We start from the raw sequence: 21766 nt of genomic DNA, 5'->3' as shown, positions 1-21766 counted from the left end.
CATGCATGTGTATCTCATGGAGCTGCACATTTTAAGTGGTGAAAGGTCAAGGTCAAGTTCATCCTTCAAGGTCAGAGGTCAAATATATGGTGCCCAAATCGCATATTTTATGAATACTTTTGCAATATTGAAGATAGCAACTTGGTAATTGGCACGCATTTGTATCTCATGGAGCTGCACATTTTGAGTGGTGAAAGGTCAAGGTCAAGGTCATCCTTCAAGGTCAGAGGTAAAATATATGTGGCCCAAATCGCTTTTTTATGAATACTTGTGCAATATTGAAGATAGCAACTTGATATTTGGCATGCATGTGTATCTCATGGAGCTGCACATTTTGAGTGGTGAAAGGTCAAGGTCAAGGTCATCCTCCAAGGTCAAATATATGGGTCAAAATTGCTCATGTAATGTCACTTCTGCAATATTGAAGCTAGCAATTTTATATTTGAAATGCATGTGTATCTCATGGAGCTGCACATTTTGAGTGGTGAAGGGTCAAAGTCAAGGTCATCCTTCAAGGTCAAACATCATATAGGGGGACATTGTGTTACACAAACACATCTTGTTTTCCTATTAATTGACGGACCATACACTTTTCACTTAAAAAATTGTTATACCTGTTGGTTTTGTTATATCTGACAATAAATAGTATTTCTGTAATGTTCATGTAGATCGATACATTTGCCTGTTTTTTTATATGCAAACTTTAACTACCATATTATTTATGAGACTGTACGAGCATAAATAAAACGTAGCTAACCATGTTGGCTGAGCTTTGTAGGAAATACAAGTGTAGGAGCATATTAGGATAAATAGTCAGTTTAAAGCCATGTTAATATCAAAATAAAACAATGTATTTATTTGGTACCATGGTGATTTCTCAATGAGATCTTTCCAATGATGTATAACACTTGTATATTTAGTACACATTAAAAAATTACATTCTTATGCTACATTAGGTTATTGTTTGTTGACAAATAAACCACATACGGAAGTTTAGGTGCGTGATATCAAATGCCTCATGCTTGGCACTTGTAATTATGCATCACGCATCTTTACTTCTGGTTGTGAGAGTTTGGACAACAAACTATGATCTACAAGTATTATTTCTTAAATAACTTGTCTGATGTTTGTGATGTGTCTACTAAAATATCTGTAAGTTGTTTTATATATCAGCTGACATGTGTGTCATGTGTGTGAGTGTGTGTCACATGTGACTTGTACATGTATATCTATCAACCATGTTTGATACATCTGTTGGAATATCTGCCTTGTGTTGTGTTATACAATATCTATCAAGCATGTTTGATATATCTGTTTGTGGGCCTGTCAGCTGTGCATAATATGTCTGCGGAAATGTTTGATGATTTAATAAAATGTGTCTTTGCACTGTTTAAGTCAAACTTGATCTTAGCAAGTTAATTTTTATAAAACTCGTCTATATTGAAAACACACACAATCTTATCTTATCTTTATTGGTCTTCTTCTATTAAAATAATATGCAAACTCCACTCCTTAGATGATCTTTAAAAAACGTTATTGTTTCATTTAATCTTTGAATGTCTCATGGCTGTTTACAGGTTTCCACGACTCTTTCCACCCTTATCAGAAGAATATGTTGTCGACCAGATTATGAAAGCCATACAGTACAGAACAAAACAGTTGATATTACCTGCATATTTCACTCCAATTTTGTTCTTCAAAAGGTATGATTTTAATGTAAAATCAAGGATTTTTGTTAATGTTTGTTGTATATTAGTGTATGTTTACCAGTTTTTATTGGTGTAAATATAGGAACTTGTTTGAATAACACTAATAATGGGGTCATTACTCATTATGCCCTACTTTAAATAAATTTTATGCTTTTCATCTGTCCCTCGGTTGGTCGATCTGTAGATGTTTATTTCTGCAAAATAGGTTTAGAACTGAAAGAAACCCTCCAATGATCTGTATGATGATTACTTTGGAGGAAATGAAGACCTCTGTCAATTTTAAGTTCAATATGATAAATGTCAAGGTCAAATGGGCTTGTTACAAGGGGTAGGTTACATGAAAGTATATAGGAACAAAAGTCAGTTTAAGCACCATACCCATAATTACAATGCCAACTGTCACTTACGATAAAACACTATATGAAAATTGTATTGATATATAACGGCACTGCTTTAATTACATAATTGCTCTCAAGTATTAACATGTAATCCTCATGGAATATGATTTTTTCTTCAAAAAAACAACTGTTTAAGGTAGTTTAATTCACAATATATTTGTTTGGATGGCTGACTGATTTGTAATTGCAATTTAAAAGTATGCTTTTTGTAAGGGGCATAAATGAATAACATACATCTCTTTTTAAACCTATGTTCTATGTACTTTGTGTATTTGGTATTAATTCACTAAAAAGTGAAGCTTCCCGCTATGACAAAAATAAATCTGACATGCAATAATAAAGACACTGACATTCAGACATTCTGTCAATATTACAAACGTTTATGACTTTCTTTATGGTGCAGTGTGCTACTTGTCTCAGCAATGATGTTTATTACTTTCTAAATGTTGCAGTGTCCTACCTGTTTCAGCAATAATGTTTATTACTTTCTATGTGTTGCAGTGTCCTACGTGTCTCAGCAATGATGTTTATTACCTTCTATGTGTTGCAGTGTCCTACCTGTTTCAGCAATAATGTTAATTACCTTCTATGTGTTGCAGTGTCCTACCTGTTTCAGCAATGATGTTTATTACCTTCTATGTGTTGCGGTGTCCTACCTGTCTCAGCAATGATGTTTATTACCTTCTATGTGTTGCAGTGTCCTTCCTGTTTCAGCAATTACTTTCTGTGTTGCAGTGTCCTATTTGTCTCAGCAATGATGTTCTTACCTTCTATGTGTTGCTTTGTCCTACATGTTTCAGCAATAATGTTTATTACCTTCTATGTGTTGCATTGTCCTACCTGTTTCAGCAATGATGTTTATTACCTTTTATTTGTTGCAGTGTCTTACCTGTCTCAGCAATGATGTTTATTACCTTCTATGTGTTGCAGTGTCTTACCTGTCTCAGCAATGATGTTTATTACTTTCTATGTGTTGCAGTGTCCTACCTGTCTCAGCAATTATGTTTATTACTTTCTATGTGTTGCAGTGTCCTACCTGTCTCAGCAATGTTGTTTATTACTTTCTATGTGTTGCAGTGTCTTAACTGTCTCAGCAATAATGTTTATTACTTTCTATGTGTTGCAGTGTCTTACCTGTCTCAGCCATGATGTTTATTACCTTCTATGTGTTGCAGTGTCTTACCTGTTTCAGTAATGATGTTTATCACCTTTTATTTGGTTCAGTGTCCTACCTGTCTTAGCAATGATGTTTATTACCTTCTATGTGTTACAGTGTCCTACCTGTTTCAGCAACGATGTTTATTACCTTCTATGTGTTGCAGTGTCTTACCTGTCTCAGCAATGATGTTTATTACCTTTTATGTGTTGCAGTGTCTTATCTGTTTCAGCAATGTTAATTACTTTCTATGTGTTGCAGTGTCCTACCTGTCTCAGCAATGATGTTTATTACTTTGTATGTGTTGCAGTGTCTTACCTGTCTCAGCATTGATGTTTATTACTTTCTATGTGTTGCATGGTCCTACCTGTATCAGCAATGATGTTTATTACTTTCTATGTGTTGCAGTGTCTTACCTGTCTCAGCAATGATGTATGACTTTCTATATGTTGCAGTGTCCTACCTGTCTCAGCAATGATGTTTATTACTTTCTATGTGTTGCAGTGTCTTAACTGTCTAAGCAATGATGTTTATGACTTTCTATATGTTGCAGTGTCCTACCTGTCTCAGCAATGATGTTTATAACTTTCTATGTGTTGCAGTGTCTTACCTGTCTCAGCAATTTATTACTTTCTATGTGTTGCAGTGTCCTACCTGTCTCAGCAATGATGTTTATTACTTTCCATGTGTTGCAGTGTCTTACCTGTCTCAGCAATTTATTACTTTCTATGTGTTGCAGTGTCCTACCTGTCTCAGCAATGATGTTTATTACTTTCTATGTGTTGCAGTGTCCTACCTGTCTCAGCAATGATGTTTATTACTGTCTATGTGTTGCAGTGTCCTACCTGTCTCAGCAATGATGTTTATTACTTTGTATGTGTTGCAGTGTCCTACCTGTCTCAGCAATGATGTTTATAACTTTCTATGTATTGCAGTGTCCTACCTGTCTCAGCAATGATGTTTATTACTTTCCATGTGTTGCAGTGTCTTACTTATCTCAGCAATCATTTTTATTACTTTCTATGTGTTGCAGTGTCCCACCTGTCTCAGCAATGATGTTTATTACTTTCCATGTGTTGCAGTGTCTTACTTGTCTCAGCAATCATTTTTATTACTTTCTATATGTTGCAGTGTCTTACCTGTCTCAGCAATGATATTTATTACTTTCCATGTGTTGCAGTGTCTTACCTGTCTCAGCAATGATGGCAACTCAGAGATTTTTTGGACTGGACAAAGTCATGGTCAATTTCAAGCACAAGTCTTCTTGACCGCTGTCATGTCTCTTCACCACTGACCTGTATTCCAGTTTTTCAGAGATGAATATCTTAAAGTTAATTTGTAATATTTGTTGCTTGTTAATTGTATTTATTTGTGTTTGTTAAAGGGATCTTTTCATGGTTTGGTAAATTGACAAAATTGTAAAAAGTTGTTTCAGATTCGCAAATTTTCAATATATGCATCTTTTGACGATTTAAAACCATAAAAGTTATAAAGCGTTGCAACGCGAAACAATTGAATAATTTGGAGAGTTCTGTTGTTGTGGTTAAATTTTGTGAAACTACGAAGATTGCTCATATAATGCATAAAATACTTTAACCAAGTATGATTAGCAGAATAGCCTAGCGGACCAATGCGCTTTTACTCCAGGTTACTCCAGGACTCCAGGGGTCACTGGTTCGAGTCAAGCTGTGGCTACTTTTTTTCTCCTATTTTAAATTTTATTCTTGATTTTTTACTGGAGCTTTTAAGATCCAATGTTTACATTTATCAATATAAAGCATTTAGTGACTTATTTCAAAACATGCCAAAAACTTTGAAAAGGCCCCTTTAATAGTACATGTCTAATAAGCCTGTCTCTTTGATAATATGTGTACCTTTTGTGGTGCTTCTGTTTGATATTGTGTTTTAATGCCCCCTTTTGAAGAAAAGGGGGCAAATAGTGATCGGACTGTCTGTCTGTCTGTCCGTCTTTCCGTCACACGTTGCGTTTTGGTTTCGAAAAGTGCTCCTAATTTCTATGTCCTTTTAGATATAACCTTCATATTTGGTATGCATATGTATATGAACAAGGCCTTTCCATACGCACAAAATTTGTTACCCCTGTGACCTTGACCTTGAACTAGGGTCCGCGTTTAGGTTTGAAATCTGCGTTTAGGTTTCTAAAAATGCTCATAACTTCTATGCCCCTTGAGATATAACCTTTATATTTGGTATGCATGTGTATATGGACAAGGCCTTTCCAAACGCACAAATTTTTGTACCCCTGTGACCTTGACCTTGAACTTAGGGTCCGTGTTTAGGTTTCAAAATCTGCATTAAGGTTTCGAAAAATGCTCATTACTTCTATGTCCCTCGAGATATAACCTTCATATTTGGTATGAATGTGTATATGGACAAGGCCTTTCCATACGCACCAACATTTTTACCCCTGTGACCTTGACCTTGAACTTAGGGTCCACGTTTAGGTTTCGAAATCTGAGGTTAGGTTTCGAAAAAATGCTCATAACTTCTATGTCCCTTGAGATATAACATTCATATTTGGTATGCCTGTGAATATTGACAAGGCTTTTTCATACGCTCACAATTTTTTTACCCCTGTGACCTTGACCTTGAACTTAAGGTCCGAAGTTAGGTTTAGAAATCTGCGTTTAGGTTTCGAAAAATGCTCATAACTTCTATGTCCCTTGAGATATAACCTTCATATTTGGTATGCATGTGTATATGGACAAGGCCTTTCCATACGCACAAATTCTTTTACCCCTGTGACCTTTACCTGGAAGTAAGGGTCCGCGTTTAGGTTTCAAAATCTGCGTTTAGGTTTCGAAAAATGCTCATTACTCCTATCTCCCTTGAGATATAACCTTCATATTGGTATGCATGTTTATATGGACAAGGCCTTTCCATACACACAAATTTAGGGTCCGCGTTTAGGTTTTGAAATCTGCGTTTAGGTTTCGAAAAATGCTATTACTTCTATCAAAGCGTTTATAGGGGGCATATGTCATCCTATGGTGACAGCTCTTGTTATCATATGCATGGTTTATAACTAAAACCATAACCAAAACCCAAAATCTTAAAGCATTTTGCAAAATGAAAGATTCTTTATTTATGAAATGGTTTTAAGAATGTTAACTTTAATTTTGTTTTTGAATTTATCTACCTAGAAAGTCCTGACTATCGGTACATGCAGGTACATATAAAATTAATACATTAAAATACATGTATATCAGTGCATTTAATAAGTTGTATATATAAATAGTAGGTATTTTAATTATTTACTTTTAATGTACAACCCCATTACGTTTTTGCTTTTTGTTGAGTTTATGTGTTGTTTGTTGATTTTTTAAATACTTCATACCAACAAGTATATTATTGTTTTGTTGTTTATACTAAAGTTGGAAATATCATAATGACATAATGTACGTATTGTTGTTGTAGTTTGATTGTGAATATGTGAGTGTAGCTTTGTTGCAGGTTCAGTAATTTTTATGATATGACTGAAATGTTGTTATTTGGGCACGTTGTCAGCTAACCTTAGCTTTAAGTTATCATCATGAGCTAATGTGGTAAGTCGACTACTGGCGTCCTGTGTCTGGCATCGTTCAATGTCAACTTTATTAGCTTGATTGAACTTTCTCAGAATGTGTATCTTCTTACAAGATATAGGCCAAGTTCAAAACAGGGTCACATGCGTCCAAAAACTAGCTTACCGATTTAATATGATAAAAATATTGTTACCACTCATAGAGGCCACACTAATAAATCAATATTGATGAAACTTGGTAACACAAAGATTGTTATCACTTTAAGAGGCAACATTTAGGAATCAATATTGATGAAACTTGGTTAAGATGTTTATCTAGATATATCGAGGCTGAATATACGTCTGGGTCACATGGCACTTGCTTCCACTCTAGAGACCACATTCATGACTCAATCTTGACTGTTGATCAGATTATGTTTCGTAAAGATGTCAAGGCTGTCGAATTTTGGTGGTGTCCATACAAAAACTAAGTCACAAAGGTCTCATCTAAAAAAAACTTGTTGCAATGTATTGTGTATGAAATTCAAATATTTACCACATGTCTACATGTGTTGTTTATTCTGTAATTTATAGTTCCTGTTTAGTAATGTGATTATAGCAGTATTAATATATTTTTAATTAAAAGTCGCATATTGAATACATCTTATTACTGCCGGTTTTGAGTCTAACTGCATTGATTATTTGTCTGTCTCATTTATGATGTGTTAAAAACTTGAAATTATATTTTAATCTGCCCTGTTAACATTTATAAAGTTATTGCAAAAGCCAATTGGTGGGAATAAATACGTTTTAAGTAAATGTGAACATTGATTGTCACTGTACCTCCCACAATACATTTATAACTGGAAGAAGGTCGACATTGCAATGATGAAATGAGGTTACACGCACTTTTCATCTGTGACCTGCAGCCATCCCCCCACCTCTTACTCAAATGAGGCATTTTTCAGTTCACTTACATAAATAAGTGCGCATAGTACTTGTGAAACCTGCTAATCCAGAAAGAGTTTGAGGTGGTTAACTTGCAACCGTGATAAGACTAAAATATTGTTGAAAACGGCGCAAAACTAAACCAAGCAAACAGAAGTGACCTACTGGAAACCCTCTCACTCAACCCACATCCTTCTATGTTGAAATGTTGAGCAAATACATTTGACATGCAATAAAGAAACTATTCACCTTTTGCATGCTGGGAAATGTGTCGTCTGCTAAAATGCCGTCTTCATAATTTATAAAATTAGCATTTTCTTCGATTTTTTCCCCAAGAATACTATCAGAATAGCAAACAGTTTGGATCCTGATGAGACGCCACGTTCTCATCTGGATCCAAACTGTTTGCAAAGGCCTTCAAAATTCGGTTCCAGCACTGAAAGAGTTAGTATAACTCAGAAGTTGACATTACTTTAGAACAGCCTTCACGTATTTCCCAGTACCACACATACAAGGAACGAGATTTCGATCCCAGACCCGGCTTTATAAATATTGTGACGAATGGACTGTTCTTTTCAACGATCACCCCATATGAATCAATATGAATTTAATAATGGTAGACCAGCTAACCAAGTTAAAGTGTGAAGTGTTAACCAACCATCGTGGTACGACTGAAGTACTACGAAAACATTGAAAACACAAACTGAATTTGTCGCCCACAAGACAATCCCACACCGTTTTGTATAATTATCATACTATTTTACTTACGTTGATTAATTACAAGATAACCTAATTATTGCCAATATTTTACCGTATTAGCCGTCGAAATGCTTCTTAGCTCATTGACAACTCGGATCCTATTCTTCAGGCGCGTGTAAACATAGGTTAGAGAAACCAAGGTTAGTGTTTCATACCGATAGGTTTAGAAAGGCCAAGACAACTGGAAGCAATAAGTCTTGGCGAGTGTTTCAAGGTTTCCTGACAGGCAAATCGAATAGCTGTATTTGATACTAATAAATGGTTTGTATTTGGCACATCATTTTCTTAAAATGTCCGTATTGGTTTTGAAAAGAATGAAAAAAGCATGTCTAATACGATCAACATCAAATGACTTCATGCATGAACCAAATGACATTATTACACTACCCATTTTTAGCTCACCTGAGCACAACGTGCTCATGGTGAGCTATTGTGATCGCCTTTTGTCCGTCGTGCGTTGTGCTTCGTACGTCGTCAACATTTACCTTGTTAACACTCTAAATGTCACATGTATTGTGCAATCTTCATGAAACTTGGTTAGCACATGTGTCTCAATAATATCATGGACGAGTTCGAAAATGGTTCCGGTTAGTTGAAAAACATGGCTGCTAGGGGGCGTGGCAGTTTTCCTTATATGGCTATAGTAAAACCTTGTTAACACTCTAGAAGTCACATTTTTAGTCCAATCTGCATGAAACTTGGTGGGAACATGTGTCCCAATAAAATCTTGGACAAGTTAAAAAATTGTTCCGGTTGATGAAACACGTGGCCACCAGGGGGCGGGGCAGTTTTCCTAATATGGCTATAGTAAAACCTTGTTAACACTCTAGAAGTCACATTTATTGTCCAATCTTCATGAAACTTAGTCAGAACATTTGTTATAATGATATCTTGAACGAGTTCGAAAATGGCTCTGGTTGGTTGAAAAACATGGCTGCCAGGGGGCGTGTCAGTTTCCTAATATGGCTATAGTAAAACCTTGTTAACACTCTAGAAGTCACATTTTTAGTCCAATCTTCATGAAACTCGGTCAGAACATGTGTCCCAATACTATCTTGGAAGAGTTCGAAAATGGTTCCAGTTGAATGAAAAACATGTCCGTTAGGGGGCGTGGCAGTTTACCTTATATGGCTTTAGTGTATACCGGTAGTAAAACCTTGTTAACACTCTAGAAGTCACATTTATTGTCCAATCTTCATGAAACTTAGTCAGAACATTTTTTCTAACGATATCTTGGATGAGTTTGAAAATGATTCTGGTCTGTTGAAAAACATGGCTGCCAGGGGGCGGGGCAGTTTTCGTTATATGGCTATAGTAAAACCTTGTTAACACTCTAGAAGTCACATTTTTAATCCAATGCTCATGAAACTTAGTCAGAATATTTGTACTAATGATATCTGGGCTGAGTTCGAAAATGGTTGAGATCCGTTAAAAAAAACATGGCTGCAAGGGGGCGTGGCATTTTTCCGTATATGGCTATGTAGTTAAACCTTGTTAACACTCTAGAAGTCACATTTATTATCCAATCTTTATGAAACTTGATCAGAACATGAACATGCTTCTGCTTTGTTGATAAACATGGATGCTGGGGGCTGTTGACACTTTATAAGCCACATTTATTTGCCAATTTTCATGAGTCGGAACATTTGTTCCAACGAAATCTCGGCTGAAAAAACATGTTAATACTCGTGTTATGATATCTGGGCCGAGTTAAAAATGAGTTCCAGTCTGTTGAAATCATTGCCAGAAGGGGTCGGGGCAGTTTTCCTTACATGGCTACAGTTAAACCTTGTTAACAATGTAGAATTGACATTTATTTCCAAGCTTCGTGAAACTTTTTTTCTTATGATATCACAGCTGAGTTCGAAAATGGTTCTTGTTCTTTGAAAAACATGGGTGTGGGTAGTTTTCTTTATATAGCTATTGTAAACCTTTTGAACACTATAGAAGTCACATTTTAAGTAAAACATTCATGAAACTCGATCAGAACATTGGTTCTAATGATATTTGGGCCGAGTTTGATAATGGTTCCGGTCTGTTGAAAATATAGCTGCCATTTTTTGCTATCTGAATAACCTTTATAAAATATTTTCAAAATGTCATGTAGTAAAATTTGTTCTGCAGAATATTACTCAAGGGAAGAACAACAGTTTATAACTGGAATTGTGTTTCATGAATGCATGGTTTGTCAGGAATTCACTATAATCTCTTTAACTGACCCATTTCAGCCACCTGCTTAGCAGCAACAATCAATAGAATCTTTGAGAGAACATCATTGTTATATAAAATCACAGTACTATAATGCAGTGTCATTTCTTTTATTCATAAAATGTATACAACTTCATTGTGTACTGCGTTCAATTCACTTTCTGAAAAAAGTCTTAATTTCTTATTCTTGCTCCTCCATTACTAATCATATCAAATTTCACCGTTTACCAAAAAAAAATTGGTAATAAAAAACCATTGAATTTGACAAAAAGATGTTTTACAACCCTTACTTATCATTAATACTTCTCATGTGAGCGACCAGGGCCACCATGGCCCTCTTGTTGTTAATTTAAACAAAGCGGAAATATTATGCATGCATTATGATACTAGGAAAACTATCTTGTTACATTACCTTAAAGTTAAGCATCAATTAGAATGAATTTGTTGGTAGCATTTGCATTCTTCCATAAAGTAAGCTGTTGTTTAAATCGTTAAACTATTACACGAAGATTGCAGCTTGAAGCAACGTAAATTCCACCCCGACAAACAGTCCCGGATTACCCATAAGGCAGAGCAGGCAGCTGCTATGTGCCCCATGACTTTCATTGGCCCCATGGGACCGTGACGAAAGATTGTTTTATTCAGAGTACATTCCAAACGTTTTTACTACACTACGAATATAAAAATGCTTAATTATACCTAACGCGACCGACGAACGAACCTTTTCCAAATAGAATATTATTAAAAGCAGTCATTGAGCGTCAATGACGGAAGAACTATAAAATATGCTTGTCATTATGGTCACTGAAAACGACGTTTTGCAGATTATTGACTGTCATGATATTTTAAACGACCTCATAACTGTGAATATCATTCTGAAGACATTTGAAGGTCCTTTATTCGTTACTAACAAAGAGATTGGTAATTTTAAAGGGGCCGTTTTAAAAGATTGGTAAATTGACAAAATTTAAATAAAGTTGTTTCAGATTCGCAGATTTTCGTTTTTGTTATGATATTTTTGAGGAAATAGTAATACTGACCATTTACCATCCTCTTAAATATCCATTATATGCATATTTTGACGATTTGAAAACCAGAAAATTATAAAGCGTCGTGCGACGCGAAACGATTGAATGTTCTGTTGTTGTAGTTATATTTTGGGAAACTACGAGGATTGCTTAAATAGTTAAAAATACATCCGCTCTAAGCATGAGCATGGATGGTCAAGTGGTCTCCAGGGGTCAGTGGTTCGAGCCCTGTTGAGGGTTACTTTTTTCCTTTTTTTTAAAATTGTATTCTTTTTTTTACTGCAGATTTTTAGGTCAAATGTTTAAATTTATCAATATAAAGCATTTAATGACATGCTTCAATACATGCCAACATCTGTCAAACGGCCTCCTCAAACGGTTGACTCGTTTGTTGCGAGATGAAACGATTGAACGGTATCTATCGTAACTCGTAATTAAAGTTCATTATTATTTCCTACTGAAAAATATATTTAAATACGTAATTATACAGACGACAGTGATTGTTATCTTGTATTTTTGATCTTATAATTATAATGTCGTATTGATATTACTGTATTATAATGTTATTTTATAGCCATAGAAGGTAATGGTCACATTTTATGTCTTGCCAACCTTGGCATAGGCAGGCTCATTTAAACGAGTGAAATCGACAGGGCACTGGCGTTCTAGAAGGCAATATGCCTATTCGGGGTCTGCAGCGTGAGCCGAAAAAGTTTCACTGCCTATGGGCCTCCACGGTGCTTAACCCATTTATGCCTAGTGGACTCTCCCAGCCTTCTAAATTGGATCAATTTATTTCCAAAATTAGGGATGTCTAGTATATTTATTTCTACATTTAGAATATCCATAACAGAAATTCTTTTAAGCAAACAGCGCAGACCCTGCTGAGACGCCGCATCATGCGGCGTCTCATCTGGGTCTACGATGTTTGCCAAGGCCTTTTTTCTAGACGCTAGGCATAAATGGGTTAATCCGGTACTGCCAATAAAATATGGTACATGTGGAAGACGCATAATCCTCAATTCATCAAGTCGTTTGCAAAGCTGTTGTTAAAAGGACTATATACAATGAACCTCGAAATTAATCTGCAGTAACACCGTTAGTATTCGCATATAATACTGGCCAACCAGTGTACTATGCGCTTAAAGTAAATGCAACGAGATTGACCCTTTTTCTGAAGTAAACATCAATGCGTATTATAAGGCACTTGATGATAGAAATGAAATCCGAGCCAAGTTTGTGTGATATATGTGACGTTCGCAGCGATTTTGGGTATTGCTGCGCAGGTAACTTTGTTGAGAAAAAACGTGATTTTCAAATGTCAATTAGATTAGGGCCGATAACACACTTCTTTTAGCTTCGATTTCAATGAAAACAACGTTATTACTTCTTTAAATAAGTTGATGAGTAAGTAAATAATACAACAGATGCACACGCAATAGTTTCAACAGAAATTTTATTTTATTTATCAACTTTAACACCGATATCGACAAAGGCCCACGAAAGGAGGTGCCACCCGTGATTTACGACCATGAGTTATGGCGTCATAATGAATATGACGTTGTAATCCAAATTCAACCGAAACGACGCCCTTAGTTACTGGAAAGTTAATACAGGCGAAAGACGTATTTTAGCGCTCTCAAAAATTGCTTAACTGAATCTCAATTTCAACAATTTCGTTGATACGCAAGGTAAGATTATTTACTGTAGAGAAAGTACTGATTAATAAGCACATTTAAATCGCTAAATAAAAACCGAACATCGATTTTCACACTTTTAAAAATTTAAGTATGTGGGTGGGGTGTTAGTTGAACTGTTGATGTTATTTCGTAGATTTTTTTTGCCGCAAGAAAAAACAAAAATAAAACAAAATGCAAATAAATGCCGTGTTTTAGTTGTCAAATAGATCTAGTATTTCTTTACTTGAATTAAGAACAGTTTCACATGTGGATTGTTGTTTGTTGCATTTTGATGCGATGTGCGTAACATTGATTGAGACCAAATTTGATGTAAAATTTAACGTTCCAGGTTTACATTTGGTAAGACTGCTGCTTGAATAGATCGGTAGTAGATCGGTGATAATGTAGATCTATGGAGCATTAATTATTGCGCTGATGAGTTGATTGGTGGGTTCGTAGATGGAAAGATAACTGGATAAGTGGATTGATAGTTTGATTGATACGATGGATGGTTATTTATGTAAGTGAATGGTTTGAAATGAGAGTGGATATTTGAAGAGGTATATGGGTTGTTGGATAGGAAGGGGGATAGGTGGGTAGAGGATGTGCGGTTTGTGGATGGTTTGTGGATGATTGATTGGTTATTCATGTAGATGGATGGTTGGATATATAAATTGGTGGTAGGAAAGATAGGTAAGTGTTTGGATGAGTAAGTGAATGGTAAAATAGGTGAATGCATGGTTAAATAGGTTGATGGGTGGTTGGATAGGTGTCAGAGTGGATGGTTGGGTATATAGGTAGATGGTTGGAAAGGTGGGTAGATTGTTTGATAGGTTATTGCATGTTTGGATACGTGGTTGGGTGGTTTGATAGGTGGGTAATGGGTATGTGGTTGTTTGGTTTGTTAGGATGAGGGAGTGTAAGAAATGTAGAATGATGGATGACTCGATGGTTGGAAAGATAGGTTGATGTTTGGATAGGTCGGTGAAAGGTTATATAGAAGGTGCATGGATGGAGAGATAGATGGGTGGTTTACAAGATACATGTATGTGGATGGTTGGATATTTGAGTGCATTGTTAGATAGCTAAATGGATATTTTGCTATTTGGGTAGATGGTATGTAGGTGTATGGTTTGATAGGTGGATGGATAGTCAGATAGGTAAAAGAATGGTTTGAAATAAGGATGAATGGTTTGATTGATGGTTTGGTGGAACTGTGGATGGACGGTTAGGTAGGTTGAAGGATGGTTGGATATTTTGATGGGTGGAAGGATGGTCGGATAGATAGAAGGATGGTTGCATAGGTAAAAGGATGGTTGGATATTTTGATAGGTGGAAGGATGGTTGGATACATGGCAGGATGGTTGAATAGGTGAAAGGATGGTTGGATAGGTGTAAGGATTGTTGGAAAGGTGGAAGGATGGTTGAATAGGTGGAAGGATGGCTGAATAGGTGGAAGGATGGTTGGCTAGCCGGAAGGATGGTTAAATGGGTGGAAGGATGGTTGGATAGGTGGAAGGATGGTTGGAAAGGTGGAACGATGGTTGAATAGGTGGAAGGATGGTTGGATAGGTGGATAGATGGTTGAATAGGTGAAAGGATGGTTGGATAGGTGGAAGGATGGTTGGAAAGGTGGAAAGATGGTTGAATAAGTGGAAGGATGGTTGAATAGGTGGAAGGACGGTTGAATAGGTGAAAGGATGGTTGGATAGGTGGAAGCATGGTTGGAAAGGTGAAAGGATGGTTGAATAGGTGGAAGGATGGTTGGATAGGTGGAAGGATGGTTGAATAGGTGGGAGGATGGTTGGATAGCCATTAGGTGGAAGGATGGTTGGAAAGGTGGAAGGATATTTGAATAGGTATGAGGATGGTTGGATAGGTGGAAGGATGGTTGAATAGGTGAAAGAATGGTTGGAAAGGTGGAAGGATGGTTGAATAGGTGGCAGGATGGTTGGGTAGGTGGATGGATTGTTGAATAGGTGAAAGGATGATTGAATAGATGGAAGGATGGTTGGAAAGATGGAAGGATGGTTGAATAGGTAGAAGGATGGTTGGATGGGTGGAAGGACGGTTGAATATGTGAAAGGATGGTTGAATAGGTGGAAGTATGGTTGGAAAGGTGAAAGGATGGTTGAATAGGTGGAAGGATGGTTGGATAGGTGGTAGGATGGTTGAAAAAGTGGAAGGATGGTTGGATAGCCATTAGGTGGAAGGATGGTTGGAAAGGTGGAAGGATGGTTGAATAGGTATAAGGATGGTTGGATAGGTTGAAGGATGGTTGAATAGGTGAAAGAATGGTTGGATAGGTGGAAGGATGGTTGGATAGGTGGAAGGATGGTTGGATAGGTGGAAGGATGGTTGGAAAGGTGGAAGGATGGTTGAATAGGTGGAAGGATGGTTGGATAGGTGGAAGGATGGTTGAATAGATTGAAGGATGGTTGGATAGGTGGAATGATGGTTGGAAAGGTGGAATGATGGTTGGATAGGTGGAAGGATGGTTGAATAAGTGGAAGAATGGTTGAAAAGGTTGAAGGATGGTTGGATAGGTGAAATACTGGTTGGATAGGTGAAATAATGGTTGGAAAGGTGGAAGGATGGTTGAATAGATGGAAGGATGGTTGGATAGGTGAAAGGATGGTTGGATAGGTGAAAGGATGATTGGAAAGGTTGAAAGATGGTCGGATAGGTGGAAGGATGGTTGGATAGGTGGAAGGATGGTTGGATAGGTGGAAGGATGGTTGAGTAGTTGGGGGTAGTATGGATAGATTGCAGGTTTGATGATTGGATAGGTGGGTGTAGTATATATAGATTGCAGGTTTGATGGTTAGATAGGTGGGTGTAGTATGAATAGATTGAAGGTTTGATGGTTGGATAGTAGGATTGATGGTTGGGTATGAGAATACATGGTTGGATGTATGGTTGCATAGGTGGATGGATAGTTTGATAAGTTTTTATATAGTTGAATAGGTGGGTGGATGTTGGTTAGGTTGGTTGATCGACTAATTGATGTCATCCATGGAACGTCATCTACCAAGACGTCACGATTTTTATTAATTCGTTTGAACGTAAGGCATGCGTGGACTGAGTATACGCCTCATGGGCTATTGGGGTTCGGGGCATGTTATCCTGAAAAGTCATTTCCTCTTGGATGTCAAACGGTATTTTACATCTTATTCTACACGGTGCCTATACCACGTGACTTTTTAAGATCTGTGTTGTGAGAATTAAGCGCGACCCAGTTATCCTTTTTAATGTCTTTTAAAAAATTTTCACAATTTTTAATGGGATAAAGTGGAGAACCCGCTCATTCGTGATAGTTTTCTATAGGTATAATGATCTTTTTAAACAATTAAGATTTTTTTTTCAGTAAAGTGCAACCGCATGTTTGGAATATGAAGTCACCACACTGATCCGACAATTTTCTAACCGTTCAAACGCGCGGTTGCACTTTACTGAAACAATACTTATTTGTTTAAAAAGATTAAAATACCTCTTTTTTTGCGATGCATTAATAAATGAGCCAATGCTATTTCCGAGGTGGCGCTAAAGACCGGATGTTTTGAAGTTTCATGGATAATTCTTCAGGATGAGTAGGTTTTTCCAACATATTTCGCAATATTAAAAAACATCGGGCTATGAAGTGTGATTCAGCGAAGATTTATTCATCCACAAATGTACATTAACATGTAACCACAACCCACAACCACTGACTGACGCGATAACAACACGGTTCCTGTGGGAGATTGCAGCTGAAAACGCCCCAGCGCTTACGCTTGTCTTTGCTGCTTCCATACAGCCAACAACATGGCTTTCGGCGGAGACGCAGTTGCGAATTGCAACTTATCCTCATCCTACATGACCTTGGTGCATCCCTTGACGCTGGCGAACAGATCGATGCGATTCTACTCGACTTCTCGAAAGACTTCAATGTTGTTCCGCATCAACGACTCCTCATGAAACTGAGTCACTACGGAATCAGAGGCTCAGTCCTAATCTGGATAGAAAGCTTTCTATCTGGTCGAAGCCAACGGGTACTAGTAGAAGGACAGTTCTCCAACTCAGACAACGTCACAGCAGGCGTCCCCAAGGGCTCTGTCCTTGGACCTCTGCTCTATCTGGTCTACATCAATGACCTCCCAGGCACTGTAACCTAAAAAAACAGGGTCTTTGCTGATGACACTCTCCTATACAGAAGGATCAAGAAAGCACAAGACGCACCCACACTCCAGTCTGATCTGGATTCCTTACAGAGATGGGAAAAGGACTGGCAGATTTCCTTCAACCCTTCAAAGTGTGAAGTTATACACATCTCCAAAAAGCGGCACCCCATAAAGTCAGAGTACCTTATTCATGGTCAGAAGCTTGCACATGTAAAGGAAGGCACCATGGTGTGACTATCTCGTATGACTTGTCCAGGAAACCACATGTAGCTGCAGTCAACCGGGAGGCAAGCAACAGTCTAGGCTTCCTGAGGCGCAACCTGTCCAGCTGCCCACCAAGTGTCGAAGAATGTACATAATCTATCTTAGTGCTTCCAATACTGGAGTACGCTGCTACAGCATGGGATACTCACACTCAAACATGTATTGACCAACTTGAAGCAGTTCAGAGACGCGCTGCTCGCTTTGTGAAAGGGGATTACCGAACCACAAGGAGTAGTTCACAGATGATAGCAGACATTGGATGGCAGCCCCTTCAAGCGAGACGCCAAACATCTAAGGTTACCATAATGTACCGTATAATCAATAACCTTATTGATATTCCGTCCGACCCCTACCTCCGCCCTGCTATATCATCCACAAGAAGCAGCAGTATTATATACATCGTTCCATACTGCAGAACTGACTACCTCCGACACTCCTTCTTTCTGTCAGCAACAAGACTGTGGAACCAACTGCCTAATCAACTTGTGACGGCTCACAGTCTTGAAGTGTCCAAGGAAGGGATGGCACCGAAATAAGCCACAATGATTATGAATGTGTAAATAGTTAAAAAAAAATTTTTTAACTGCGCCACACCGCGATCTTTTTAAACCTTTTTTTTTCGTGTACGACAATGCCCCGGAGAGGGATATAGTACAATAAATGAACAAGAAGAACTGATATTTGAAAATCCACAATTCTTCGCAGCATCCATTATTAAATGTTACGCATTCTTTCTAGATATTCGAGTAACCCGATTTATAAGATGCACACTTTTGACTAGTTATAAAAAGATACAGGTGTAAAACGATGCTGAAAGTTAACAAGTTGAGGATTCCAGCATTACTTTCAACCTGCATGTAGCTGTCTTTAATGTTGTAAATTCATTCATGCGTTTCAAATAAGAAAAACCTTGTATCCCAACTTTGCGAAGGGAATGAACTTTTATTGTTGAAATTTCCATTAATTCGATATATCCGACTTCGGCATAATGAGAGTCAACTGCTCTCTACATGATTTGGAGACATATTGCGTGTAAATGACTTGTTTCAATAATGTCAAAGTATGAATTATTTTTTAAAAATCCAATCACCCATCCCATTTTATTTCAAATTACGGATGAAAAACTTAAAACAGTTTTTGTGATCAAATTATCTGATAGTTATTTCAAATATGGTCAAGGAGTGAAGTCCACATCTCATCATGCCATTTTTCAATTGTCTCTTTCCACCGACATGTATACAGTATATCAGTCGTCGCATGATCAACAGTCGCCGCTGGAGGCGAAGGCGATTGAACGGTGTGTAAATGCACACAATTGGAAAGTATCGGCCCATTTAAACTATAGGAAAAGTGCATCAATAATTGACGACTTATACATTGGTCAAGCTGTCTAGCAACTGAGCTAGCCGACCGTTGCGGTTTTATAGCAGTCATTTACTCGATAAGTCTGTATACATCGTATGATACCTGATGGCAAAATGTAACCCCATGGGCATGATTTTTACATACATAGCCGAGGATTAAAGCAATGAACACATCAATCTTTAACAAGAATGATTATCAGAACAAAGTGAGATTCCACACTAAAGCTCTCTTATCACAGAAGGCCAAAACGTTCTATAATATTTATAATGCTCAATCTTTTTAAAATAAATATTCAAGAAACAGTTGTTGAATACGGACCACAGTACATGGTAGGATTATAGTTCTTTGAGACATGAAATACATTTATATGCATGAAATATTAAAACGAAAAACTTATTTCTCCGAGATGAATTAATGGTTTATTAAAATGATGGTAATAATCTATCGTTACACGCCTTTGATGTAAACTAAAACGCACTCTTTTTGTCATTTAAGGTCGCCGTGAACAACAACCATCTTCTGGAATACCAACACATGCTGCAGCCACTGGACAAATTATCGTTTCGGAGAATAAGGAGTGACGTCCGAATCACTCTATTGCGCTTCCATGGACGTCTCAGGCAACACGTTATAACATTTCAAATTACATGTATTATGGGTTGTCATTACGATTGCAAACAAAGGATTATTTTTTAATAGTAACCGATTATGCCGGGGGTCCAGGCCAAAACGAATTATAGACATTTTTAGGGACAAAATACTGCTATTCTCAGAGCATAAAAAGTTATAATGTGGTCTTAAAAGAAGAGGCATTTTAAAGTTTTTCACATTTAAAATACTGTACAATGTAAAAACATATTATATTGATATTTCTTTGCATGTTCAACTCTATCCATTACCCGATAATCCAGTATTATTACGATTTCTTTTTTTTTAAACCAAAATACGGCCAATATTGACGATGAATGTCGTCCGCCATTTAACGCAAGTGCATATACAAATTGAATTGTGGGATTGGGGAATTCCCATTGAACATGCGTGAATTATAATATGTTACATGCACCACCTTTTAGAAAATTTTGCGAAAGTGAAAGTGAATTTCTGAGAATAAAAACGCGTCTTTCTTTAAATTTTACCGTGTACACTTCATTCCGGATCGTGATATAACTTGTCAGGTCATTCATGCAGGTTTGGAAATCTCAAAACACGTTATTTACCTACTTAAAAAATTATGTGTTATGACCATTTGTATAACAAAATGCATTATTCAATTGAAGTATTTTTAAACTCGTATAATTAAATGTGTAATCCGAAATCATTTTTAGATTTAATTATTCACGGAATATCAAAAAATTCTAGCAACAAAGACACATTTCTCGTGTATTTTATGTACAGATGAAAATCATGCCAAAATTAGACTTCATTTACAACATCACGTCATTCTTCCTCGGGGAAAGCGTGGACTAATATTTAATTGCTGTATAACAACTTTGTAGCGCAGAGGTCGCTAATGCCTTTTATTTTTGTAGAAAATCGTAGAGCATTTTTTATATGCGGAAACTTTTTCTCTAACTAAAAAACCTAATAATTACGCTTTATCTGCAGAGCTACATTCGTTGAAATAAGGTAAGTGATAATCGGTGAAACGTACAGTTATTTGATACTGTTTCACGTTGGGTCGGCGTGTATTCGGCCGCCTGAGCGCTGATTGGTTGATGCGCTTACCAAGAAGAATTTAATTGACAGCTGGAAAAAATCAATATTGGCCACTCGCTGAGAAATTCATTGAAAACAGTAGCTCTTAGGCGGAGTTAACGGACTGAATGAACCGGCGTCGCTCTGCGGTTATTCCTCGTCGGTTTGCAAGATTAAAACTTCCGATTGCAATTTTGAAGATTCGGGAAAAACAACCGATTTTCTGGAGATTTTAACCGATGAATTCGATCGGCAATCGGTTAATAATGACAACCCTTAAATAATAAATCAACTTCAACTTTAAATAAATAAATTAAATGTATATGGATCCATACAAATCGTGTGCAAAATATATAATACACAGAGCTGTGCGACTAATTTGATACTTATTGCTATAATGTTATGGAAAAATAAACATAATTTCATCGACATAAAGGTCAACTTGAGCAGTCCAGCGGACAACAGTAAGAAGCCTATCAAAGCCGTCAGTATTTTGTAAATACACTTCAACTCAATTGGCGTTAATTGTACGCAAGTTGTTTATCCAATATTTTTATAAAGTTTTGTTTGTGCTTGTGCTCAGGATATTAGATTAAACTAAAACAGTAATTCAGTGAGATGTTCTTGTCTTTATTTAACCGTATATTAGTACGGAACGTAATGTATTAATCGGATTTCAGTACCGTCAGTTTACACAACTTAATGCACGGAAAGTTTTCGTAAAAGTATCTTTCAACATAAATTTTTCTTTTGTCAAACAGTTTTCAAAAAGGAAAATAACTCAACTCATTTGATGGTACGATGCTAATATTTATTTGAAAATAACCAGAATTAAGTTATAGTAAACTTATTTTGAGATTGATCATTACAATAA

At 36.8% G+C, this 21766-nt stretch overlaps 1 protein-coding gene and 1 long non-coding RNA gene across 4 annotated transcripts in view; both read left to right on the top strand.

Moving 5' to 3' along the window:
• The window catches only part of LOC127842678 (short-chain dehydrogenase/reductase 3-like), a 21244-nt gene extending 13639 nt beyond the window's left edge, over positions 1-7605 (top strand). Inside the window, exons 6-8 of one of the 3 annotated variants that reach the window (XR_008031819.1) lie at positions 1578-1703; positions 4444-5748; positions 5916-7605. Coding sequence is in view for 2 of the 3 variants with exons in the window: in XM_052372316.1 (XP_052228276.1) it covers positions 1578-1703; positions 4444-4531 (214 nt within the window). In the remaining variant the exon portion in view is untranslated. Of the gene's footprint in view, positions 1-1577; positions 1704-3671; positions 3757-4443 lie in introns of those variants that run through there. The other 2 variants (XM_052372316.1, XM_052372317.1) reach the window with 2 other exon arrangements.
• Positions 7606-13304: 5699 nt separating this feature from the next.
• Positions 13305-21506, top strand: LOC127842681 (uncharacterized). Its single transcript, XR_008031821.1, has 2 exons — positions 13305-13420; positions 19693-21506. It is a non-coding gene; the product is annotated as an uncharacterized LOC127842681 (long non-coding RNA).
• Positions 21507-21766: the final 260 nt, after the last annotated feature.

Source organism: Dreissena polymorpha, chromosome 8 (assembly GCF_020536995.1).
Source record: "Dreissena polymorpha isolate Duluth1 chromosome 8, UMN_Dpol_1.0, whole genome shotgun sequence".
Classification (NCBI taxonomy): Eukaryota; Metazoa; Mollusca; class Bivalvia; order Myida; family Dreissenidae; genus Dreissena; species Dreissena polymorpha.
This window is presented reverse-complemented; position numbering and strand designations above follow the sequence as displayed.